General features: G+C 38.0%; 1 protein-coding gene across 2 annotated transcripts in view; it reads left to right on the plus strand.

Moving 5' to 3' along the window:
* FARS2 (phenylalanyl-tRNA synthetase 2, mitochondrial) overlaps window positions 1–20,382 on the plus strand; it is a 347,780-nt gene that overhangs the window by 256,595 nt on the left and 70,803 nt on the right. For both annotated transcript variants that reach the window (XM_075213015.1, XM_075213017.1), the window contains one exon: window positions 9,630–9,781. In XM_075213015.1, coding sequence (XP_075069116.1) covers window positions 9,630–9,781 — 152 coding nt within the window. The remainder of the gene's footprint in view (window positions 1–9,629; window positions 9,782–20,382) is intronic.

The following is a 20,382-nucleotide window of genomic DNA, read 5'->3' on the forward strand; positions in this document are numbered from 1 at the left end:
TACACGTGTACTGACCTTGGCTTCCCGTCCACTTCGCTTCTGCCTCAACCTTTGGACCTCTACACCTCTCTGTGTACAGAACCCGGCTTGGTGTACAGAACCCGGCTTGTTTGACCTTTCTTCCATCTCATCTCCTGTTAGCCAGCCTTCCTCCCTGCCACTGGGCTCCTATCCAGTCTCCGGACCGTGACAAGCTGCTTGAGAAACTGAAGGTGGACACGTCGTCAAGCCAAGGCCCAGTTCAGCGGACAACTTGCTGAGCAATAGCTCCTTGCAAACATTCACATCTCGTTCATTTTGAAGCAAAGACTCAATGTAGGTTTTAAACCTTGGATCAAGTACAGTGGCCAAAACATACTGATCCGAGTTCAAGAACTTAATAACTCAAGGATCATTGTGAAGCGAATTAAGTACTTGATCGACAAGGCCAACATACTTTGCGGAATTGCTTGCTTTCATCTCCTTCAGTTTCTCAAGCTGCTTTTTCAATAGTCTAATTAAAGGAATGACTTGGCTCAAACTAGCAGAATCTGCACTCACTTCACATGTCACAACTTGAAATGGTTTCAGCACCTTGCACAGCACTGAAAGGATTTCCCACTGTGCAAGAGTGAAATACATCCCCCCTTCTTTCCCAATGTCATGGCTTGTGCAATACGCTTGGATGGCTTTGCGCTGTTCCTCCATCCTCTGAAGCATATACAGGGTGGAATTCCACCTAGTTACCACCTCTTGCTTAAGTTGGTGGCAGGGCAAGTTAAACTGCTCTTGGAACTGCTGCAATCTCCTACATGCTGTGGCAGAATGCCTGAAATGGCCTGAACTCTTACGGGTCACCGAAAGCTTCTACCTGCACCTCACAGTTATTTCGTAGGAAGCTCTGCACCACCAAGTTGATGGTGTGGTTAAAACAGGGAATGTGATGGAAATCACCTTGCTGTAATGCTCGCACTATATTGTTGGCGTTATCAGAAATGACATATCCTGGGGAGAATCCAAGTGGTATCAGCCATGTATCAATCACATCTCTCAGTTTGCATAACAAATTGTCAGCTGTATGCCTGTTAGTGAAGCCGGTGATACAAAGAGTGGCCTGCCTGTGACAAATGTTACGTAGTGGTGTATATGCTGCTGCTGTTCCTGCTGGTGAAGGTGAATGACCAACCCAGTAGGCTGTCACAGTCATATAGTCTTTGGTTTGACCACTTCCACTGGTCCTCATATCTGTGGTTAAGTGGAAAGTGGGCAGAATGGCATTTTTCAGCGCAATCTCTACATTTGTACACACTTTTTGGTATAGTTGTGGAATAGCTTTACGGGAAAAATGGTGTCGCGATGGAATTCTGTAACGCGGACACAAAACCTCAATTAACTGTGAAAAACCAGCTACGTTTATTGTGGAAATTGGGCGCAAATCTAACACTAACATGGCAGCCATGGCGTCTGTGATTCGCTTGGCGACTGGGTGACTGCTGTCATATTTGCTTCCCCTAGCAAATGATTGTTTCACAGTTAATTGTTGAAATGTAGTACTGCACTTTTTCTTGGCCTTCCTCTGGGCTGACGATTCACAGCAGCAACAGCAGCAGCAGTGGGACTAACGCTTTCTTCAGAGGAATCAATAATAGTGCAGGAGTCATCCAGCCTTAATAAGTGGGATGCAGGGCTAACTCTGAGCGCTACTGAGGATATTGATGAGGATGGTGTGGTGGGTGTATTTTGTAGCCGTCGGGATGCCGGTGACCGGAGGGTCCTAGCTGATGATGGAGTGCTTGTAATTTTTTTTGGAGAAACTTTCAGCTTTTCCCAGCACTTTGCCATGAACTCTCGTCAAATGGCGCAATATAGATGAGGTTCCAAGATGGTTAAGGTCCCTCCCTTGACTGACTGTGGCTTGACATACACTACAAATGGCTATACAGTTGTTGTCTGGATTGGGATAGAAATAATTTCACACATAAGAAGTGGATTTTTTTGTTTTATGGCCAGGCATGACAATGGTCTTTTTCTTGTCACGTGCCAGAACTGCTGCCACTGGTGCAGGACTTACACAAACAACCTCATCCTCAGCAACATCCTCATTAGCGCCCTCGTCGCCTACACAAATCTCCCCCTCATCCTCCTCTAATTCTAAAGTGGCATCCTCAATTTGTGTATCACCGGCTACACTCGGGCTGTTCAGGCACACATCAGCAGAACTGCTGAAAGGACCCTTCTTTATGGGTACACTAACAGAATGCTCACGATTAGACATCCCACTGTTGGATGGACTCTCCACAGGGAATGGTGTCATTTCTGATTCAGCATACATTATCCTGTAATGCCTTACTGTTATCTTTCAGCTCGGCTTTGTCGCGTAACAGTAGTGCCCCACTTGTAGACTCCAAATGACTTGGTCTTGCTTGGTCACAAGTGACTGTACAAGAAGAAGGCTCGGTAACATTTTTTGATCTGCTACTAATAGAGAAAGGCGAAGGCCTCATTCTCTCTTTGCCACTGCGTGTGTAGAATGGCGTGTTGGTAATTTTTTTTTATCTGCATTTAACTTTTCCTCACTTACACTTCTTTTTCGCTTCAACACGGTAAATTTTTTTGGGGTGTGTGTTTTTTTGCCTGATTTCAAAAGACTATGTAGTTTGACATCGCCTTTCCCAGATGACGTACTGGGAACACTACCATCAGGACTGGTGACAGAACCTGGTTGCTGATTCTGCTCATATGTGGACTGCTTTGAATCCATTTTAATGAGGCAAAAGCACTTGTAGTGCTAAATATTGTTTTAGATACTGCTGACAAATATGACTTTTGACAGCCAGAAAAATTACAGTAAAACACTGGGGTATATGGGACACCCCAAAAGCACTTGTAGTGCTAAAAATTGTTTTTTATACTGCTGACAAATATGATTTTTGACAGCCAGAAAAATTACTGCAAAAGAATGGGGAATAAGGGACACCCCAAAAGCACTTGTAGTTCTAAAAATTGTTTTGAATACTGCTGACAAATATGACTTTTGACAGCCAGAAAAATTACTGCAAAAGAATGGGGAATAAGGGACACCCCAAAAGTACTTGTAGTGCTAAAAATTGTTTTGAATACCGCTGACAAATATGACTTTTGACAGCCAGAAAAATTACTGCAAAAGAATGGGGAATAAGGGACACCCCAAAAGCACTTGGAGTGCCAGAAATTGAAAAAAAAAACCCCTCTATCCTCCTCTTACTGCTGTAACAATTGGTATTAGGATTAGAATTGTATAGAATAGAAACAATAATGTGTCCAATTACTGCTCTGTCCCTGCGCTGATATAGCCTGTGACCTAACCCTGCTCTCTCCCTCTGTCAAATGGCGATGGATTGCTGTGGAAGCTGGTATTTATGCTTTTCAAATCTCGCGAGAACCGAGCTCAGAAATACGAATATGTCACAATGACGTTTTGCCCGAGTACCGAGCGTGCTCGACTCGGTACTCGGATAGGCTAAATTCGGATGAATTCGGATCTCGGGGAAACGAGCCCGCCCATCTCTACAAATAATACCAAGACTTCAGAAACTCCAGGCATGGCTATTGCAGTATAGAGGGACCAGAAGAACAGGTATAGAGACAGGAGGGAAGAGATCCCTTCTCATAAATGCTTACATTCTATGGGATGGTAAACAGACATCAGGCACAGAAGGGAGTCAGTTAAGGGGATATAGCATGGGAGGAGTGAAGACAGAGGCCAGGAGGAGAGAGGAGATAATGAGCGGAGGATAGGCGAAAGGGTTAGGTGGATGACTGGTAGGCTTTAAGGAACAGGTGAGTTTTAAGTGCCCGTTTGTAGGAGCATATGTTAGGGGACAGACGGATTGAGTGAGGGAGGTCGTTCCAGTGAAGGGCAGCAGCACGGGAGAAAATCTTGGATTCTGGAGTAGGATGAGGTGATCAGAGTGGAGGAGAGGCGACAGTCATTGGCTGAGCGCAGGGAGTTATTGGGAGTGTGAATGGAGAGGAGGTTAGAGATATAGGGGCAGTAGAGTGGGAGATGGTGAAGAGTTTAAAAAGGATTGATATTTGAAAGTTGTGATATTTATTCATGATCAGTTTGGCTGACAATGTTTAAATTCCAAGTGACAATAGTTATTTTATGGAAATCATTATGTCAGAAGCCAGAAAGGTCACAAAGATAGAAGAAGAAGGGTGATCCGCTAAATTTGTTCCTCCTTGCTGCTCACTCCTATACAGGTTCTCCTTTGTAGAGGCTTAATTTCTTTAGGACCCCTACAGCGCAGAGATGGTGGGGGGTTACTTTTTAAAATTGTTCACCAAAAAGGTGTAATATCTTTAAAGTAATTCCTTTTCTGTTATCTTAGAGCCATACAATTAATTTATCATATAGATACTTTAGGCAAATGAAGTGGATTGCATTTTACATTGTGTAGCTCAATCTTATATACATATGTTGGATACTCAAATAATACGAAAGAGTACCATATCAGCATTTCATATTTCTAAAAAAAATAATGTACTATAATATATTATAGAAAAATACAGATGTTTATTTAAATAGTTAAAAATTAAACGAAAGAATGAAACTAAATATTGGACAAATAAATATTCTAGGTAGCAAAACAGATAACCAGAAGTCAAGAAGAATACAGTTAAACTTACAATAGGTCCGCTGAGGTTTTAATATTAAATGGAAAGGAAGGGAAGGGATATGAAGACGGAGGTAAGGTAAGCTTGTAAAAAAGAGAATTAATCAGGGATAAAAAACAAATGCAATAAGATTCTTATGCTAGTCTAAGTAAATAAGGGATACAATTATAACAGAGGGATAATAAATTTGCTTAAATATTACAATATGGCGCAAGCTGGAAACGAAAAAATCCAACCATGGGCCCATGGTGTTAGACATAAACTCCATTGTGTAAACAGACCATATTTTACCAATTGCAGAGGAGAGCACAGGAGTGTCGGGTGATTCCCATTTGGAGGCGATCAGGCAAGTAGCTACTGCGCAAATGTATTTGACCAATTTATTGGAACATTTTTTGGCATCATGAACTAAAAGAGGGAGTTACCAATGTTCTGGTGAATTTGGGATTTGAATATTAAATAAGGAAATAATTAGATCTCTAATCTCTGACCAGAAAGTATGCAGTTTAGGACAGCTCCACTAAATATGTCTGAAGGAACCTGTCTGTTCACAGTTTCTCCAACAAAGTTCAGGTGAAGAAGGATAGATGGTATGTAACCTGAAGGGCACATGGTACCAGCGATAATAATGTTATACTCATTTTCTCTTGATGCAAACATATATTGAGGTTTTAGCTAGGTTTTTTTTTAACTATGGCCCAGTCTTCAGATGGCATGGTCACATCTCGTGCTTCCATTTGATCTCCAATGGATCCTTCTACTGAACTGGAGGGGATATCAAGACAATGTACATAGTGGGAATGAGTTAATTGGAATTATGGTGAAAAAAAACACAGAGATTCTAGTAAAGTAAATACAGAGCCCACAGCCTATTTAATAGGAACATACTGGAACATACCTCATAACGGCATGTAAATGGACTGCAATTACATATCACAGAGGGGTTTACATATGCAGTATATATAGGTCACTATATATAGAGAGAATATGAATACCACTATAATATTTACTTCCTCCCAGAACCTGTGATTTGATACTTTTTGAGGTATGACCAGCTTTTTTATTACATAATTTAATTAATCAATTTTATTTCTGTTGGAAATATTTCGCTGTTTTTAGATAATTTTAGTAATCAGAATAAAGGTTAAGTTTTATATACCCACTAATTTGATGAAATCCCAAAATTTTTGGATAATCTAATCATAAGGAGTTGTTAGTGCATCTTCTTTGTTCTGACCTGATTACTATGGGTTTTGATGCACCCCTTATTGGATAATAAGGATTAAATGGAAAATTAATTAATTTCTATATGATAAAGGGTATTTCACTCTTGAACAATTGGTGCAACCACTCCCACTTCCCTTATCCCTACTCTTAAAAATTGTTTCAGTTATTGCAAGAAAAAAACACAATGTTTTAGTAACTGCAAAAGCAGCATGGATTCAATAGCAATATTTTGCAATTGCTAGTTGATTCAATGACATAACTGGGATACTCTTTAACATAGGGAAAGTGCTCCCTTAGTGTACAAATAAGAACTACTGATGTAGGTGAGCCTTAGTACTTGTTACTCTTGGTTATAATGCACTTTTCTAGCATTGTAAATACTCCACTTCAGTATTACCTCAAAAATATCATGAGACAATGAGACTAACATCCAATACGATGAATAAGAGAAATTGTAATGAGCAGTCAGTATTGAAAAATAGGATCAAATATGGATAACATTTTCCATTATTAAAGCTAAATCTGGGACTGTCCTTGGAAATTGGGGACAGTTGGCAGCATGAATGAACTATCTTGTGTTTTTATTTCAAAAGGTAAAATACCATTGATTAGAAGGGCAACATAAGGTACAAATGCTGCAGCAATTTAGTCTGTTGGTTGATTCAACTCAGTTTGCCTCTATACGAACTGCTATATTACCCCTAGCTATGCAGCACTAAGGAATATTGTGTTATTATTAATGACTATTTAATGCATTTGTTATTTTTCTTATCGTGCAAAGTCAATAGAACTGAAATTAAAAAATACAGCATTTGTTATTTTGTATCAATGTGTAAAATATCCACACTGTCAAAGTCGTATAATTGGATGAACGAAAGTATATTGGTTAATATTGTTTTATTGCTCGATTGCACTCAGTATGCCACGCTACACGTGGCATGCGGCGATCGCAAGGTAAAATACACACGTACACACTCGCATTACAACATTTAGTTATTTATGTAATTCATATTCATATTGGTTCCGTTACACAGTCATTTATGAGCAGATAGTATTTAGTTTATTATTAGTTTATATAATATGATTATATGTACACTTCAGTGTTATTTAAGGTTCGGGTTATAGGAAAGGTGTCATGTCAAGTATATTAAACCCCTATTCATCAGCAGCTGTCCGGTGCATTCGGCGAAGAGATCACACATTGCATACTCTAGTTATTGATGTTAGGGAATAAACCTTTAATATGATACTGACCATAAAATGCTAATAGTCTAATTGTAACTGGAGATTCAGGCGGGAAGAACAGAGCTCATCCCCTGGAGAGATGACCCCCACCTTTGGATTCCTTAGATTGAACCAGCCTATGACCTGTTTACCCTGGACCCATCTGAAGTCTGGACCTATAGAAGCAAGCCACGTCATCGGCTTTGTACACTCTGTAACACTGACTGTATATATAATCATAGCAGCACCCCCACTAGCCTCAGTCTACTCTGATCACAGTATTTAAGGGTAAATTACTGTTCACTGGTGCCTGTGGTTAGCGCAGTGGTATGTATGTATCTTTTGTTATTGGCTGTACTGTACTGTATCTTAATATAATAATGTATTGAACTGTTAACTATTTACATCTGCTAAAATAAATCACTTTGTGCGTTGGAAACACAACACAATCGCCTATGCAATGCTTATTTGAAAACTAATGCATTACTTTAATAACACCTAGGCATGTTTAATGTGTACAAGCATTTAATACAATCTTACTAACCAAACCTTAATATCAAAATATTTCAAGTTCTAATATTATGCACTGTTTTGGACTCTCAGTTTTTGAATTAGAACTAAAGAGAGATCTGCTGAAAGATCATCGGCACCAGTCAAGGCCTAGTAAGCATTGAAATGAAAGATATGTAGATCAGTTGCATAGTGAGGTGATGAATGGATAAAAATAACTGCTTCCTTAAAAACAGGTTATTCTTCTGCAGTTTTGCTGCTTGGCACACTTCAGATTTATTTCAAGCTACTTTGCTGTATTGTACCAGATGATTTTTGTTTTTCAGCTTGCGACAAGCATAAAAACAATTATTCCAAAATGTATTTTTTTGTGTGTGGCAACTCTCATAATTGCTTACTTGGGACTATGATATGAAGCATTTTATTTAAAATGGCAATTTAAGAGATAAGTAATATAGGCCACTCATCTATATATTCTGGTAGTTCACTCATATTGTTTTGCATCTCTTTTGTAGAAAATGAATTAATTTGACAGGTTTATTCATATAACAGGCTGTGAAATCCCTTTGATTTCACAGTTGATTCACTGAGGGTTTCATTAATCCAGGATTAATCACAGATTCTGTTTTAGCTTGTGTTTATACAAGGCATTTTCACAATTAGGTTATTTTGGAAAGCTGATTTTGTCTTATATAAGTGTAATTTAACAAGCAGATTGTTGCTTGCATTTCTTTTTGCATGCGTTTCCTTAATTTGCATGCTAATGGTTTGCAGATTGTGCACAAATGGCTGCAGTTCAGTAAACCTAAGAATGATATAATTAAGCCAGATACAATATTTTAATTATAAATGGATTTATTCTCATTTATTACTCTAGAGAAGGGAGTAACACTAGCCATAGCCAGTCATGTGACAGCTATGGGACACAACAGCGCAGGGGGGCCTGACCCAGAGGAAAACATAAGTCTCAAAGTGCAAACTTAATATGGTTTCCTAATGAACTTATCTGGGCAATTATATGATTTTGAGTATAATGAGGATAAAGTGACTGTATATGTAATTCAAACTAATGTACCAGATTGCTACTAATACCATTATCACTCTGTCTTATTGGATACTGACTGGGAATGGACCAGGCATTGTGGTGGTATGACTCTTTGATAGTGTGTAGAGAGCCTTTTCACAATTTTGCTATGAGCTCCAGACATTTTTAGTTACACTCTTGACACTAGCATTGACTGTTAAGTAAATTTTATACTAACCATACAGATTGCTGTTTTAAATATATGCAATATTTTTCATGCTTACTCAGCCGTACTCAATGGTTGACCACCGCATGTAGTTAACACAAGCACAAAACTGTCCATATACAGTAAGCAGCAGTTCGGTTGGCCAACTAGGTTGTTTCAGTGTGTGCAGATGATGACTATAGTTTGAGTGTTTGGGCAGTTTTGCTCTTTAGTTGTTTAGTATACTGGAATAAGTCATAATATAAGGGTTGCGAATAGTTATTTCCTGTACTTGATGGTGCTGCGGTTTCATACAGTTTCACAACTTGGATTACGTATCTCTACATTTTATAGTAACTATTCTTGACCCTTCATGAGAATTTCCATATCATTTTCAAATGCTGACAGCAGTAGTTTCAGTGGTGTAACTGTAAATAATTGTTCCCTACAGCAAATTTGGGAATGGTCCCCATCCCCTCCAAACCACTCATCGCCTCCTTTCTATTGCTAAAGTTAGAGCATCCACCAAGATCTGATCCAGCTCAAAATATCATTATAACACTGAAAAGTTGTCTGTATGGTACATACATTTTTCTTAATAGAGCCAAATCATAGCTACATTTTATATTGTAAAATGTGTCAAATCTATGGCAGTGTCATATTAGAAAATTAAAAGAAAGCAATATTCGTGTTATTTGTTATTTCTAATTATCTAAGATCATTTCTCAAAGTAACCAGGAACCAGTAACCAGGAATTTTGATTGTTGCCATGTGAGTTGAATATTCTTTCTTTTCTTTTAGCCAATCAGCAAGTTTCCTTCTTTGAGCAATGACATTTCATTCTGGATTCCCAATGATGGATATTTGGAAAATGATTTTTATGATCTGGTTCGTAATGTTGGAGGAGATATTGTGGAAGAAGTGTCCCTGATTGACCAATATAAACATCCAAAGTAAGTTGTTTTTTTTCCTGGATTCATGGATTTGATGTTCATCACCCTTGTTAGAGCCCATTAAGAACTATTCTGGCAACAATCGTTGCATGGTCAAAGTCACTTAGATCACATTTCTTCCTCATTCTCGTGTTTGGTCTGAACAACAATTGAACCTCTTGACCATGTCTGCATGCTTTTATGCATTGAGTTGCTGCCAAGTGATTGATAATATATTTGCATTAACAAGCAGGTGTACCTATTAAGGGTGAACAGGTAAACCCAATAATATTCATATTAAAATGTACAATCTAAAACAGCCATCACCAGAAAGTTACAAATAAAACAGTAGTGATGTTTTTTAATAAGCAATCTATTAGCATTACTTTAAAAGGTAACATGTACATTTAGTAATTAAATAAATGCAACCTGTGTTATATCGTAGGCAGTGGAATAATTTTTATTTTAACTCACATTTACCTATTTTGTTAGTTAAATCTCCTTTATCAGGTTTTATTCTTTATTCTTTGAACATCAACACTAAAAAAAAAAATAACTATCAGGCTCAGCATGAGGCATTTGCTCATTTCCAGACAGTAGTCATCTTTGAAGATCTATTACTACTCAACAATGTATTAGTAAAAACTGTACTGTAACTGCTAGAATTGTTGTGTTTAAAATCACCTCTGTAGGTAAACCTTGCATGAAATCCCCTATGCTTCATCTTGTGACAGTGTGTTGTTGTTTTTGAGAGCTCCCTGGAAGTGTCACTGATAATGCTGACATCATCCTATTCACCAAATACAAAACAAAGGTGTTGTTTAGAGATGTTATATTATGTCATAGGTTTTGACAGCAGCATCCGGCTTATATATAGAGATCTGATACCAAAAAAATCATTAGGAAGACATCTATTTTGATAATATGAAAGTAAGTAACTTCATTGCAGAAAAAATGTACTTATTTTTTTATTTGAGTTTTTACAAAATTAGAAGGAGGGGTTGAGGGGGCCTCCAGACAGCTGCATTTTGGTGGATGGTGTGTTTGCAGATATGACATATTAATCTATAAAGATATTTATGTATCCCTAGAATTGGGACAGGCAGTAAAAAAAAATCCTGTGACTGAGTTATATGAATGTCAGTGACTTGGAACCAAAATTTTGCCAGTTTGGAAAAACTTCCCCAAGTGTGCCCAATTGTGCCCATTTGAGAGGATTGGCACCAGCACAGGCACAAAGTGGATGGGACAAATGCATGTGTCTTGGAGAGAACTAGATATCACCTGTAGTAATGCTTATAGGTGTTTTATTTAACTCTCACACAGATAGAGCTTTTAAATAATCTTTGACGTATGGTAAACCAATCTTCGTTCTTCAGAGTCATCCTCATCTCCTCGTCCCATTTAGTCTCGATATATGTTTTCTCGAGTGGGCGAGGAGCGATCATAACTTTATACATGGTTGAAATGAACATCTTTGGGGCACATTTATCAATATTAACATAAAGTGAAAAATAGTTTTCAATCCTTATCGCAATAATAAGGATTGAACTATTTCTCACATTTATGTACAATCCAGCACAGAAACAGCAGTTCCTAAAAACTGCTGTTTCTGTGATAATAAAAAATCCTACTTACCCGCCTCTTCGGAACGCAATGTCCCTGGATCACCTCATCGTCCTCTACAGTCTTCTTCTTTTAGCAATTGCGCATGTGCAGTTCAAAGACCTGCACATGCGCACAAACATCTCGCTCGATCTCTGCAACTACAGTTGCAGAGAGAGAGCGGTGATTGACAGGGAGGGATCACATGATCCCTCCACACATGCGCTGTCCAGCTCTGCTCTTCGGAGCACTGAGATTTCTCATTTATGATAATGTACGCCAACTTGTTAGATTGCAAGAGGGAGCAGTCACCATACTATTAAATGGTGACTGCTCCCCAAAACGAAGCAGAATGCAAAGCAGCAGATATCCACGATATCTGCTGCGATGCACCTTTAATAAATATGCAGGGGACACATTGGGGCATCACAATTTGTTAAATATGCCCCTTTGATGTGGAATGAAAGAAGCAGAAGACCTCTGGAACAAAACCTGACCAGCTCCTGTGTATATCTGGTATGACAGAATGTTGGATTTGCAAATGCTGATGAAAGTGTTGGTTTGCAAGAGACATTCTGGTACGATAGAACATGATCATGGGAGCATACACACTAATGTGATATGTTTCAAAACAGTTGTTTGTCATGTGATTTGTCACGATAATTGGATGAAAAAGCTGTAGTGTGTACCAAGCTTAACAGTGTGGAGCCCTCCTACCCAGCCATTGGGGGAATTGGTTGTTACAAGCATCTCAGTCATGTTGATGGTGATTTCAGCATATTGGTGAGTTCAACATAAGCTACTTTACATGTCTGTTGTGAAGTTTAAATAAGGATTAACATTAGTCTTGTGTATATTTTACAGAAATATATCACTGTGGGCTATGGGACTGAATAGTTCCAGCTTACCTTAACAATTGCTCAAATCCATGAGAGGACCAAGGCAGATTTATTTAACAATTGAACTTTGGCTGCCCAATAGTGCCCACACTATGGTCACATAAAGTCTCTGCCTGCAGCTGAAATTCTCACATTTTCCTAAATGTTTGTAGTTCACATGTAGTATAGACAACCTGCAGCTTCTAGTGCTTCATCTGGTGGACTCAAGAATGTATTTCACCAAGCACATGAAAATAATTTTGTCAGCAATGTGTTATGCCATACTGTTTACCACACCCTAGAACATCTGTGTGAAAAAAGTGCCTCTACACAAAAGAAAAACACATTCTGTATTGTGTTTACTTGGTCCTAAATTGCTATTTTGGAAGTGCTCCTAAAGTTTATTTCAGTGGAAACAGGATCTCGACATAAGCATGGTGGTAAAAGCATGTTTTTCTGTGATAGACAATTAGAAGCACACCCCTCAATATGGAAACCACAGAGATGATGAGATAAAAGCCTATTACTGGATGGTTTTTTCTCTTGGTAGTTCTATTTTCATAGTTACTGGTAATTGCTCCAGATTCCGAGAAACTGCCACTCTTACTTTAGCATTGTTATAAACTGCCTTTTACTCTTTTCCAGTTGCAAGTTCTTAAACTTGTGGGATTTTGCAGCAACTTTGCAAGACCAGCTTTGGAGCAAGGCAGGGAGTGCAATTACCTGGGGTACAAACTGCCTGGGGCCAAGGGTTTGCTATCAGGGATATACAAGTAATACCCCTGGCAGATTACAAAAGACAGAATTCATAAGAAATGCACACTTAAATTACATACTGTGTTGTTCTATTTTCTTTGTTGTGTTTCTTCTGCACTGTTATATAGCTTTATCTAGCATTTTGTGGCTGAATAAACCGTATCAAACACTCCACTTATGTTTATATATGTATATAATCAAAGAAAAATGTTTTTGCCTTGTGGAATAACATATGGTACATATGTATGTTTTAGTTAATAGTTAATAGTTTACAAATACTACCTTTAATTTGGATATATTTTCCATAAACAAAACAAAAAGTAATAAAAAAAAAACAACTTTGAAATTATCTGTTTAGAATAGACATGTTCACTGACCCCTGTGTTTTGGTTTTGGATCTGGATTAACTTTGTGTTCCGCTCTCGTGTGTTTTGGTTTTGGCAAAACCGCCCTCGTGTGTTTTGGTTTTGGATCCCATTTTTTTCTAAAATCACATAACTTGTCTCTTTTTTTGTTCCTACATTATTATTAACCTCAGTAACATTAATTTCCAGTCATTTACAGTAAGTTTTGCCCAGGTGACAAGTACACTGCTACTCCTCCTTTTTCTGTATGAACAATGGCACTGAGCAATGTCACTGGAGAATGGAGAGTAACAAGTACACTGCTACCCCTGTTTCTGTGTGAGCAATGGCGCTGGATCTCCTGAGGAGGGAGGTACTTATGGAATCCAAAACCCACGATATCCGACAACGCAACAATGATGTTTTGCCTCGATTCAGATCCGAGGACGCGCAAAAGTACCGAGCCGGCTCGCGAGCCTACTCGGATCCCCTAAGATCAGGTGGGCTCGGTTTTCAGAAAACCGAGCTCTTCCATCTCTAGTTTAGAATGATGTCTGTCCACATTTTTTTGTGAATATATTTAAAATATAGTAAGTTTTTTTCAAATAATGTATTTCCATCAGTTGGAGTCCATGTAGTGAATGGGTATGTAACAGTAAATTATCCCAGAATGTAAAATACATTGTATGTAATTTTATAGGTTCAAATTAATCTTGATGCCAATGGGAAAACCATTAATGGAGGTAATTTAGAAAGTGCAAAACAGCCAAGGAGCAGCACCGATTTCTCTTCTGTGGTGCTGTCTGTCTAGATATCTGGCAATGTGCATGGGTTTTCAGCGCAAGATGGTGGTATTTGCAGAGGAGCAGAAGTTTAAACTGGCCAATGGGAGGAGTTAGGTGTTCCTTGCTCTGTATGGAGTAGGAGCCATGCCACAATTTGGTTTGCACTCAAGTGCAAAACAAGATCTAATTTTCCAGAGCGAGATTATTAAAAGGAGATAAAGGGGTGGAGATTGTGCATTTTTAGCGAAATGTTTAGGATTTTTTTTCCACTCTGCAAAAGGAATTCAATTATACACTACCTCAGCATTGACGGAGATTGGGGTTTGTTCTGTACTTTTAATAGGAAACATTTTGCACCTCCCAGCGCTACTTTTGGCATAGAATTACATTTCAATTCTCACTTTGACCAGTGCAAGAAAGAAAAAAGGAAGATTAAAACACAAAAGCCTAGATGAGATGTCACCGGAGTGTTAAGATTAGGTATACACCTATTATGCTTTGGGAGGGCCACCTAGTTGCACCAGTGCAAAACCAAGGCACTTGAGGTCTAGCGTTACTAATATTTGATCATTTTTACCTAAACCACCACTGCTGAATAGGCAGGATAGCTGTAGTAGTTTTGCTTTAGAAAAGCTGAGAATGCTTTGACAACATCTGTCAGTCTGGGGAGTCCTCCATTATTAATGATTTTTTTTCATCGGCTTTTAGCTGTGAAGTGTTTTAGCTCTCTGGGTCAGCTAAATACTGGATTTCCTGTGCTCGTTTTTTTCATTACATTAATAATTTATGTAGTGTATTGGTGCATGCTTCTAAATCTTGTTTAATGTTTGCCTTATTTTCCACATGTTAAACAAGAAGCATTGTATTTCCTCAGACTTCTGCAGTCACGTTTATCAATTTTAGAAGGTTGTGTTTTTCATGGTGCCAATACTTCATCATACCTATTGTTTTGTTGTGATTCTACTCCTCTTAAGAATGTGTGGTATGTTTGTTTTCTTCTGCAAAGAACCTGCAGATGTCATTGTTGCTGCTGCATTTTCTACAGCAGTTGACATTTTCGCAGGACAGTTCTGATTTTACATAGCCATAAGACTATTGCCTTATGGAATATAGATATTATGGGGAGACCAAGCATGTTCTAATTTGTCAGTGATTTTGGACAAGACAAAGTGCCAGTCTATACTTTAAAGCAACATTTCATACTGTTAGCTTTGTAGGCAAAGATTGGGACAGTGTTTTCACAGCATGGCTTTTCAGTGAAGTGCCAAAAGTAAATTATTTAGCATGAGGGCTTAAATAAAATGTATAATTTCTATGTTTAGAAGTCATTTAGCTAATTTAACAAATAAAAAAATGCTGATATTTGTAAAATGGGTACTGTATAGCATAATTCATGGACCTCGAAAAAGACAATGACTTTGATTGATAGCATATAAAGAGTACATATAAATTCTCACATATAATGCAATATAGTTCAACAAGTAAGATAATATTCCACATCACTTAACCACGCTGAGAGGTTGTTTCCAGATGACCAGTTTATATCCAGAAATGCTGTTTCTTTTCAGTTGTTAAGGAACACATGTGTTAGACATACATTACTTGGCCAAAAGTATGTCGACCCCCCTTCTAATCACCTTTTGTTAACAGGTGCATAAAATCAAGCATAAAACCAAGCAATATTCATAGTCAAACATTAACAATAGAATGGATCATGCTGAAGAGCTCAGGACTTTCAAGATGGTAGTGTCATATGATGCTGTTTCTCCAACATGCCCATTTGTCGGATTTTTGCCCCACTAGAGCTGCCCTGTTCAACTGTAAGTGATGTTATTGTGAAGTGGAAACATCTAGAAGCAACAACAGCTGAGCCATGCAGTAGTAGGCTACACAAACTTACATAATGGGACCACCAATTGCAGAAAAGTGTAGCACGTAAAAAATCTTCTGTTCTTGATTGCAACATTGCAGAGTTCCAAACTGCCTCTGGAAGCAACATCAGCACTAAAACTGTTCCTAGATTACGTTTCCATGGTTGAGCAGCAGTAAACGAGCCTCAGATCTCCATGTGCAATGCCAAATGTTGACTGGAGTGGTGTAAAAACACCTCCATTGGTTGCTGGGGCAGTGGAAACATGTTCTCTGGAGTGACAAATTGCGCTTACAGTTTGATGAACGATTCTGAGTTTGGCGGATACAAAGAGAGCATTGCCTACCCAAATGCTGTGAACTGTAAAGTTTGATGGAGGAAGAATAATGATCTGGGGCTGGCTTTCATGGTTTGGCTTGACTTTTTTAGTTCCAGAGAAGGGAAGTCTTAATTGTTAATGCATACAATGATATTCTAGAGAATTGTGTGCAGTTTGGGCCCTTTCCTGTTACAGTATGACAATGTCACCATGGACAAAGCAAGGTCCGTAAAGAAATGGTTTCCAAAATTTTGTGTAGAAATACTTGCTGGCCTGCACAGAGACCTCAACCCCATTGAACACCTTTGAGATGAATTGTAAAGCTGACTGTGGACCAACACCAGTGCCCGACCTAACAAATGTTCTTGTTGCTGAATGGATGCGAATCCCTGCAGCCATGTTTGAAAATCTATGGTTTAGCCATCCTAGAAGTGTGACGTCTGTTATAGCAGCAAAGGAGAGACCAACTCCATTTTAATGCACATGGTTTTGGAATGAAATGCTCAACATATCTTAAGCACATATGGATGTGATGTTCGGATGTCCATGTAGTGTATGTGCTTACAGTAAATGTATGTATTACCATTTACCATTCACAGGCACACCATAGCCTGTGCCACTACAATCATATACACTGTACATATAGTTTCTTCGACTCCATAGCCTAATATAGGTACTAACAATCCTACACACTGTACATATATTTTTCCTACACCCACTTACACACAGATTATGCTATACATTTATATAGTACAAATAGATAGCCCTATAAGCTTAGATATACATAACACATCAAAGGGACAATGATAATTATATCAAGAAATATCACATAATATACTTCTACACGTAGTATATATAATGTAAAATAGCTCAACATAGATGATGTAATACAATGACACGTTTCCATTGCTCCAAATCCTCTAACCTTTCTTAGTTCCTTCCCTTATGTGTCCTTATGTGTGTGTGGGTCTTTTCTCCCCATGTTCCTATGTCTTCATATCTATATATATCGCATCATATTTCCCATGTATAACATAATCACTCCCATATTTATAGCATCTATAGTTCACATATATCATTATCTTCAGCTTTCCCATATGCACAGCCTACAGTCCAGTATGTATGGCCTTCACATATATGTCCTCCTTTGCTCATTATGGACCTCATTTACAGTTAGACATACATCCAACTTTTAAGATGACCTTTCTGCTTTGTTTTATTGTGCATGCGCAGTGAAACAACATGGAATTTTGAGTTGCACTTGCGGCCCCCTGTGCCTGGGTAGTGATTCTGCCAAGTGTATGAGCAGCTCAAATATAGTAATGGGAGTCCGTAGTAAGTGTGGCACACCCACTGGAGATGCAGCCTTTTCTGAGTCTGCCACATCTCCAATTACACCTGTTTCCAGATGCATCTCTTGCTGTTGTGCAACACCTGGTGTAAAGATACGCTGATCTTTGCAGTGTTAAAACAAATATGAAAAAATAAATGCGAGGCGAGCAGAGTTGGGTTATCCCACAAAAGTTACAGCCAGCACCTGTCTATGATAGGCAGGGCTGATCCCACTATAGTAGGGAAACCCACAGTGTGAGATTCATCCGGTAATATGGGAGACTCAACCCCAGACTGTTCAACACAGAGCTTAATTCCCTAGGGGGAAAACCCATGCTTATAGCACAGATGCTATTCCTAAAATCCCTGTGCAGTGCATGTTGAGGTAATAATATAAAATAGTAAAACATCCCACTCGTCCTTTGCACTCGTCCTTTGCACTAAAGGAAATAAAATGCAGCTTATCTCAGGAATTCATTGGAAAGTGGAGTTATTGCAAACATTGATTATAATCTTGGAGGACTTAAACATGATCCTTAATTAAGATATTAGATATTCAAAATCAATGCATTATAAGTCTGATGGCTCTTTGGTAGGCTATATGATGCAAACATTCATATGGTAGACGTTTGAAGAATCTTACACCCTAACCAAAAAGCATTTTACTTCTTATTCAGCTTCCATTACTTTTCTGTCATTTTTGGATAATTTTTTAATTTGCTATACTCAATATCTGCCTAGATGCATGTCAAACCATTCTAGTTTTTAGTTTTCAAAATTATGGTAAGTTAGTATAATACCACCAGAATTTGCAGTTTCATTCTAAAAGGACTCAAGTTTCCCCAAATGAACACAAGCTAGACTATTTTGAACTAAATACATGTTTGTCTGATTTTCTTATAGTCTGGGAGCTTTTGAAGCTAAAACATGGAGAAATATGATAGCAAGGGCAACAGCCCACCAACAATATGGCCATCTCAGAGGAAAACAATTCATAAAAGGTGTTGAGGAAATTAAAAGATTATATAACACACATACACACACACACACACACACACACACACACACACACACACACACACACACACACACACACAATGCTCTTAGAAGTCTAATGTTTATACATTTTGTTTTGGATTTCTCTGTTTGTGCTTTTAAGAAGACTTGTTTTGTTTGACTGTACATCACTATTCTACTTTCTCCAATCCTTCAACCTCATCCCCCACTACTCTACGTTCTACAGTCTTTAGACTTTGGCTTCATCCATCACTATTCTACACAATATAACATTGTCATGGATTCTGTTAAATATTGTAGTGTTGTAAACATTAATAAAAACACATTTAAAAAATAAGTTTCTGGAAGTATATTCCCATATATGGTAAATCAAGCCATATAATAAGGGGGGCAGTCTTCAATTGGTGAGATGAAAGCTCATCTTAGAAGATGTATTAATGAAAAACGGGTATATTCTTGGATAAAACTTTGGATACATGTCCTTCTATTTAATTTGGATTTTAAAGGGAACTATGAGCAAAGATAACCCCTTGAATGTTTTCAAGTAATCCAGTAAACACATTTCTAAAATTATTCTACAGCTAGTAACGTGTAAAGTGTATCTAATATGAGACTATGCTCACTAATAAGTGTCATAAGAAATAGCACATATAAATGGTGTATGTGGTTTGTTTGTTTTACTTTTTCCCCATGTTTTAACATCCTAATAATATATTTTTTTTCTTTCACTTTTTAATACATATCACTAGCATCTAAGCTAATGTTAGATCATGTTAACACATACTAACACCTATTTTTTCAACTTCAGTCTGTTAAATATAACTCAAAATAACATTCCATATCTTAATAATAATAAAACGTTTACAAAATTAATCAGGAGGAATTAAAAAAAAAACATTAACTGCATAAGGAGTAGCTTAGTATAAACTTACTTAGATAAGTGTGTGCTTTAAATAAACATACACACATTAAGGCTACTAGTATAAATGTACTATCATATGAAGTAACATGATAAAAAAAAAAAAATGTTGAGAGACCTTGCTCTAACACTCGGGCAGGCTCCAGAGAGTCTCTCTGGGTCTTACAGGACCCTGGGGCTCTCCCTCCTGTGTGGAGATCCTGGTGACTCCACAGGGTTTTTCAAGACATGTATCGATTGCATAGCATTCTATAACCATTGTGCATGAACAATATAACGACTGAAGCCATCTGTTATGGTTAACTGTAGGAACAAGTGGCTAGCAAGTGTCTTCCTGTCAGATCCAAATATCATGAAATCAAGTAGATCAGTTGAGCACTAGTAATCTGACAGGACCTGAGCTGGCAGATCAGTAAGCAGAGTTTATCAGCTCAAATTTGGAATAGGCAGCTTGAAATGAAGATGACCAAGCCTGCAGCTTTACTTTTCAATCTATATTAGAATAATCCACTTAATCTAATATTACACTTGTTGACGTTCATTTATGTTCTTTATTAATCTATATGGTCACTGGGACATCCTACAAGGAGTGATCCAAGTCCCTAAGTTCCAGGAGTCCAGGAACAAATATCTCTATGAAATTTCTATATCTAGATATAACTATTAGTAGAAATCTTTGATACTGTGGTGCGAGAGATGTGCAGAGGTTAAATCTCCTTGTTTTATGGTCATACTTAAATAGACAAGGGGAATTATGGAGACTTGGTGAAGAAGTATAAATCAGAAAATCAAAAGTG

The sequence above is a fragment of the Mixophyes fleayi genome, chromosome 5 (assembly GCF_038048845.1).
Source record: "Mixophyes fleayi isolate aMixFle1 chromosome 5, aMixFle1.hap1, whole genome shotgun sequence".
Lineage (NCBI taxonomy): Eukaryota > Metazoa > Chordata > Amphibia > Anura > Limnodynastidae > Mixophyes > Mixophyes fleayi.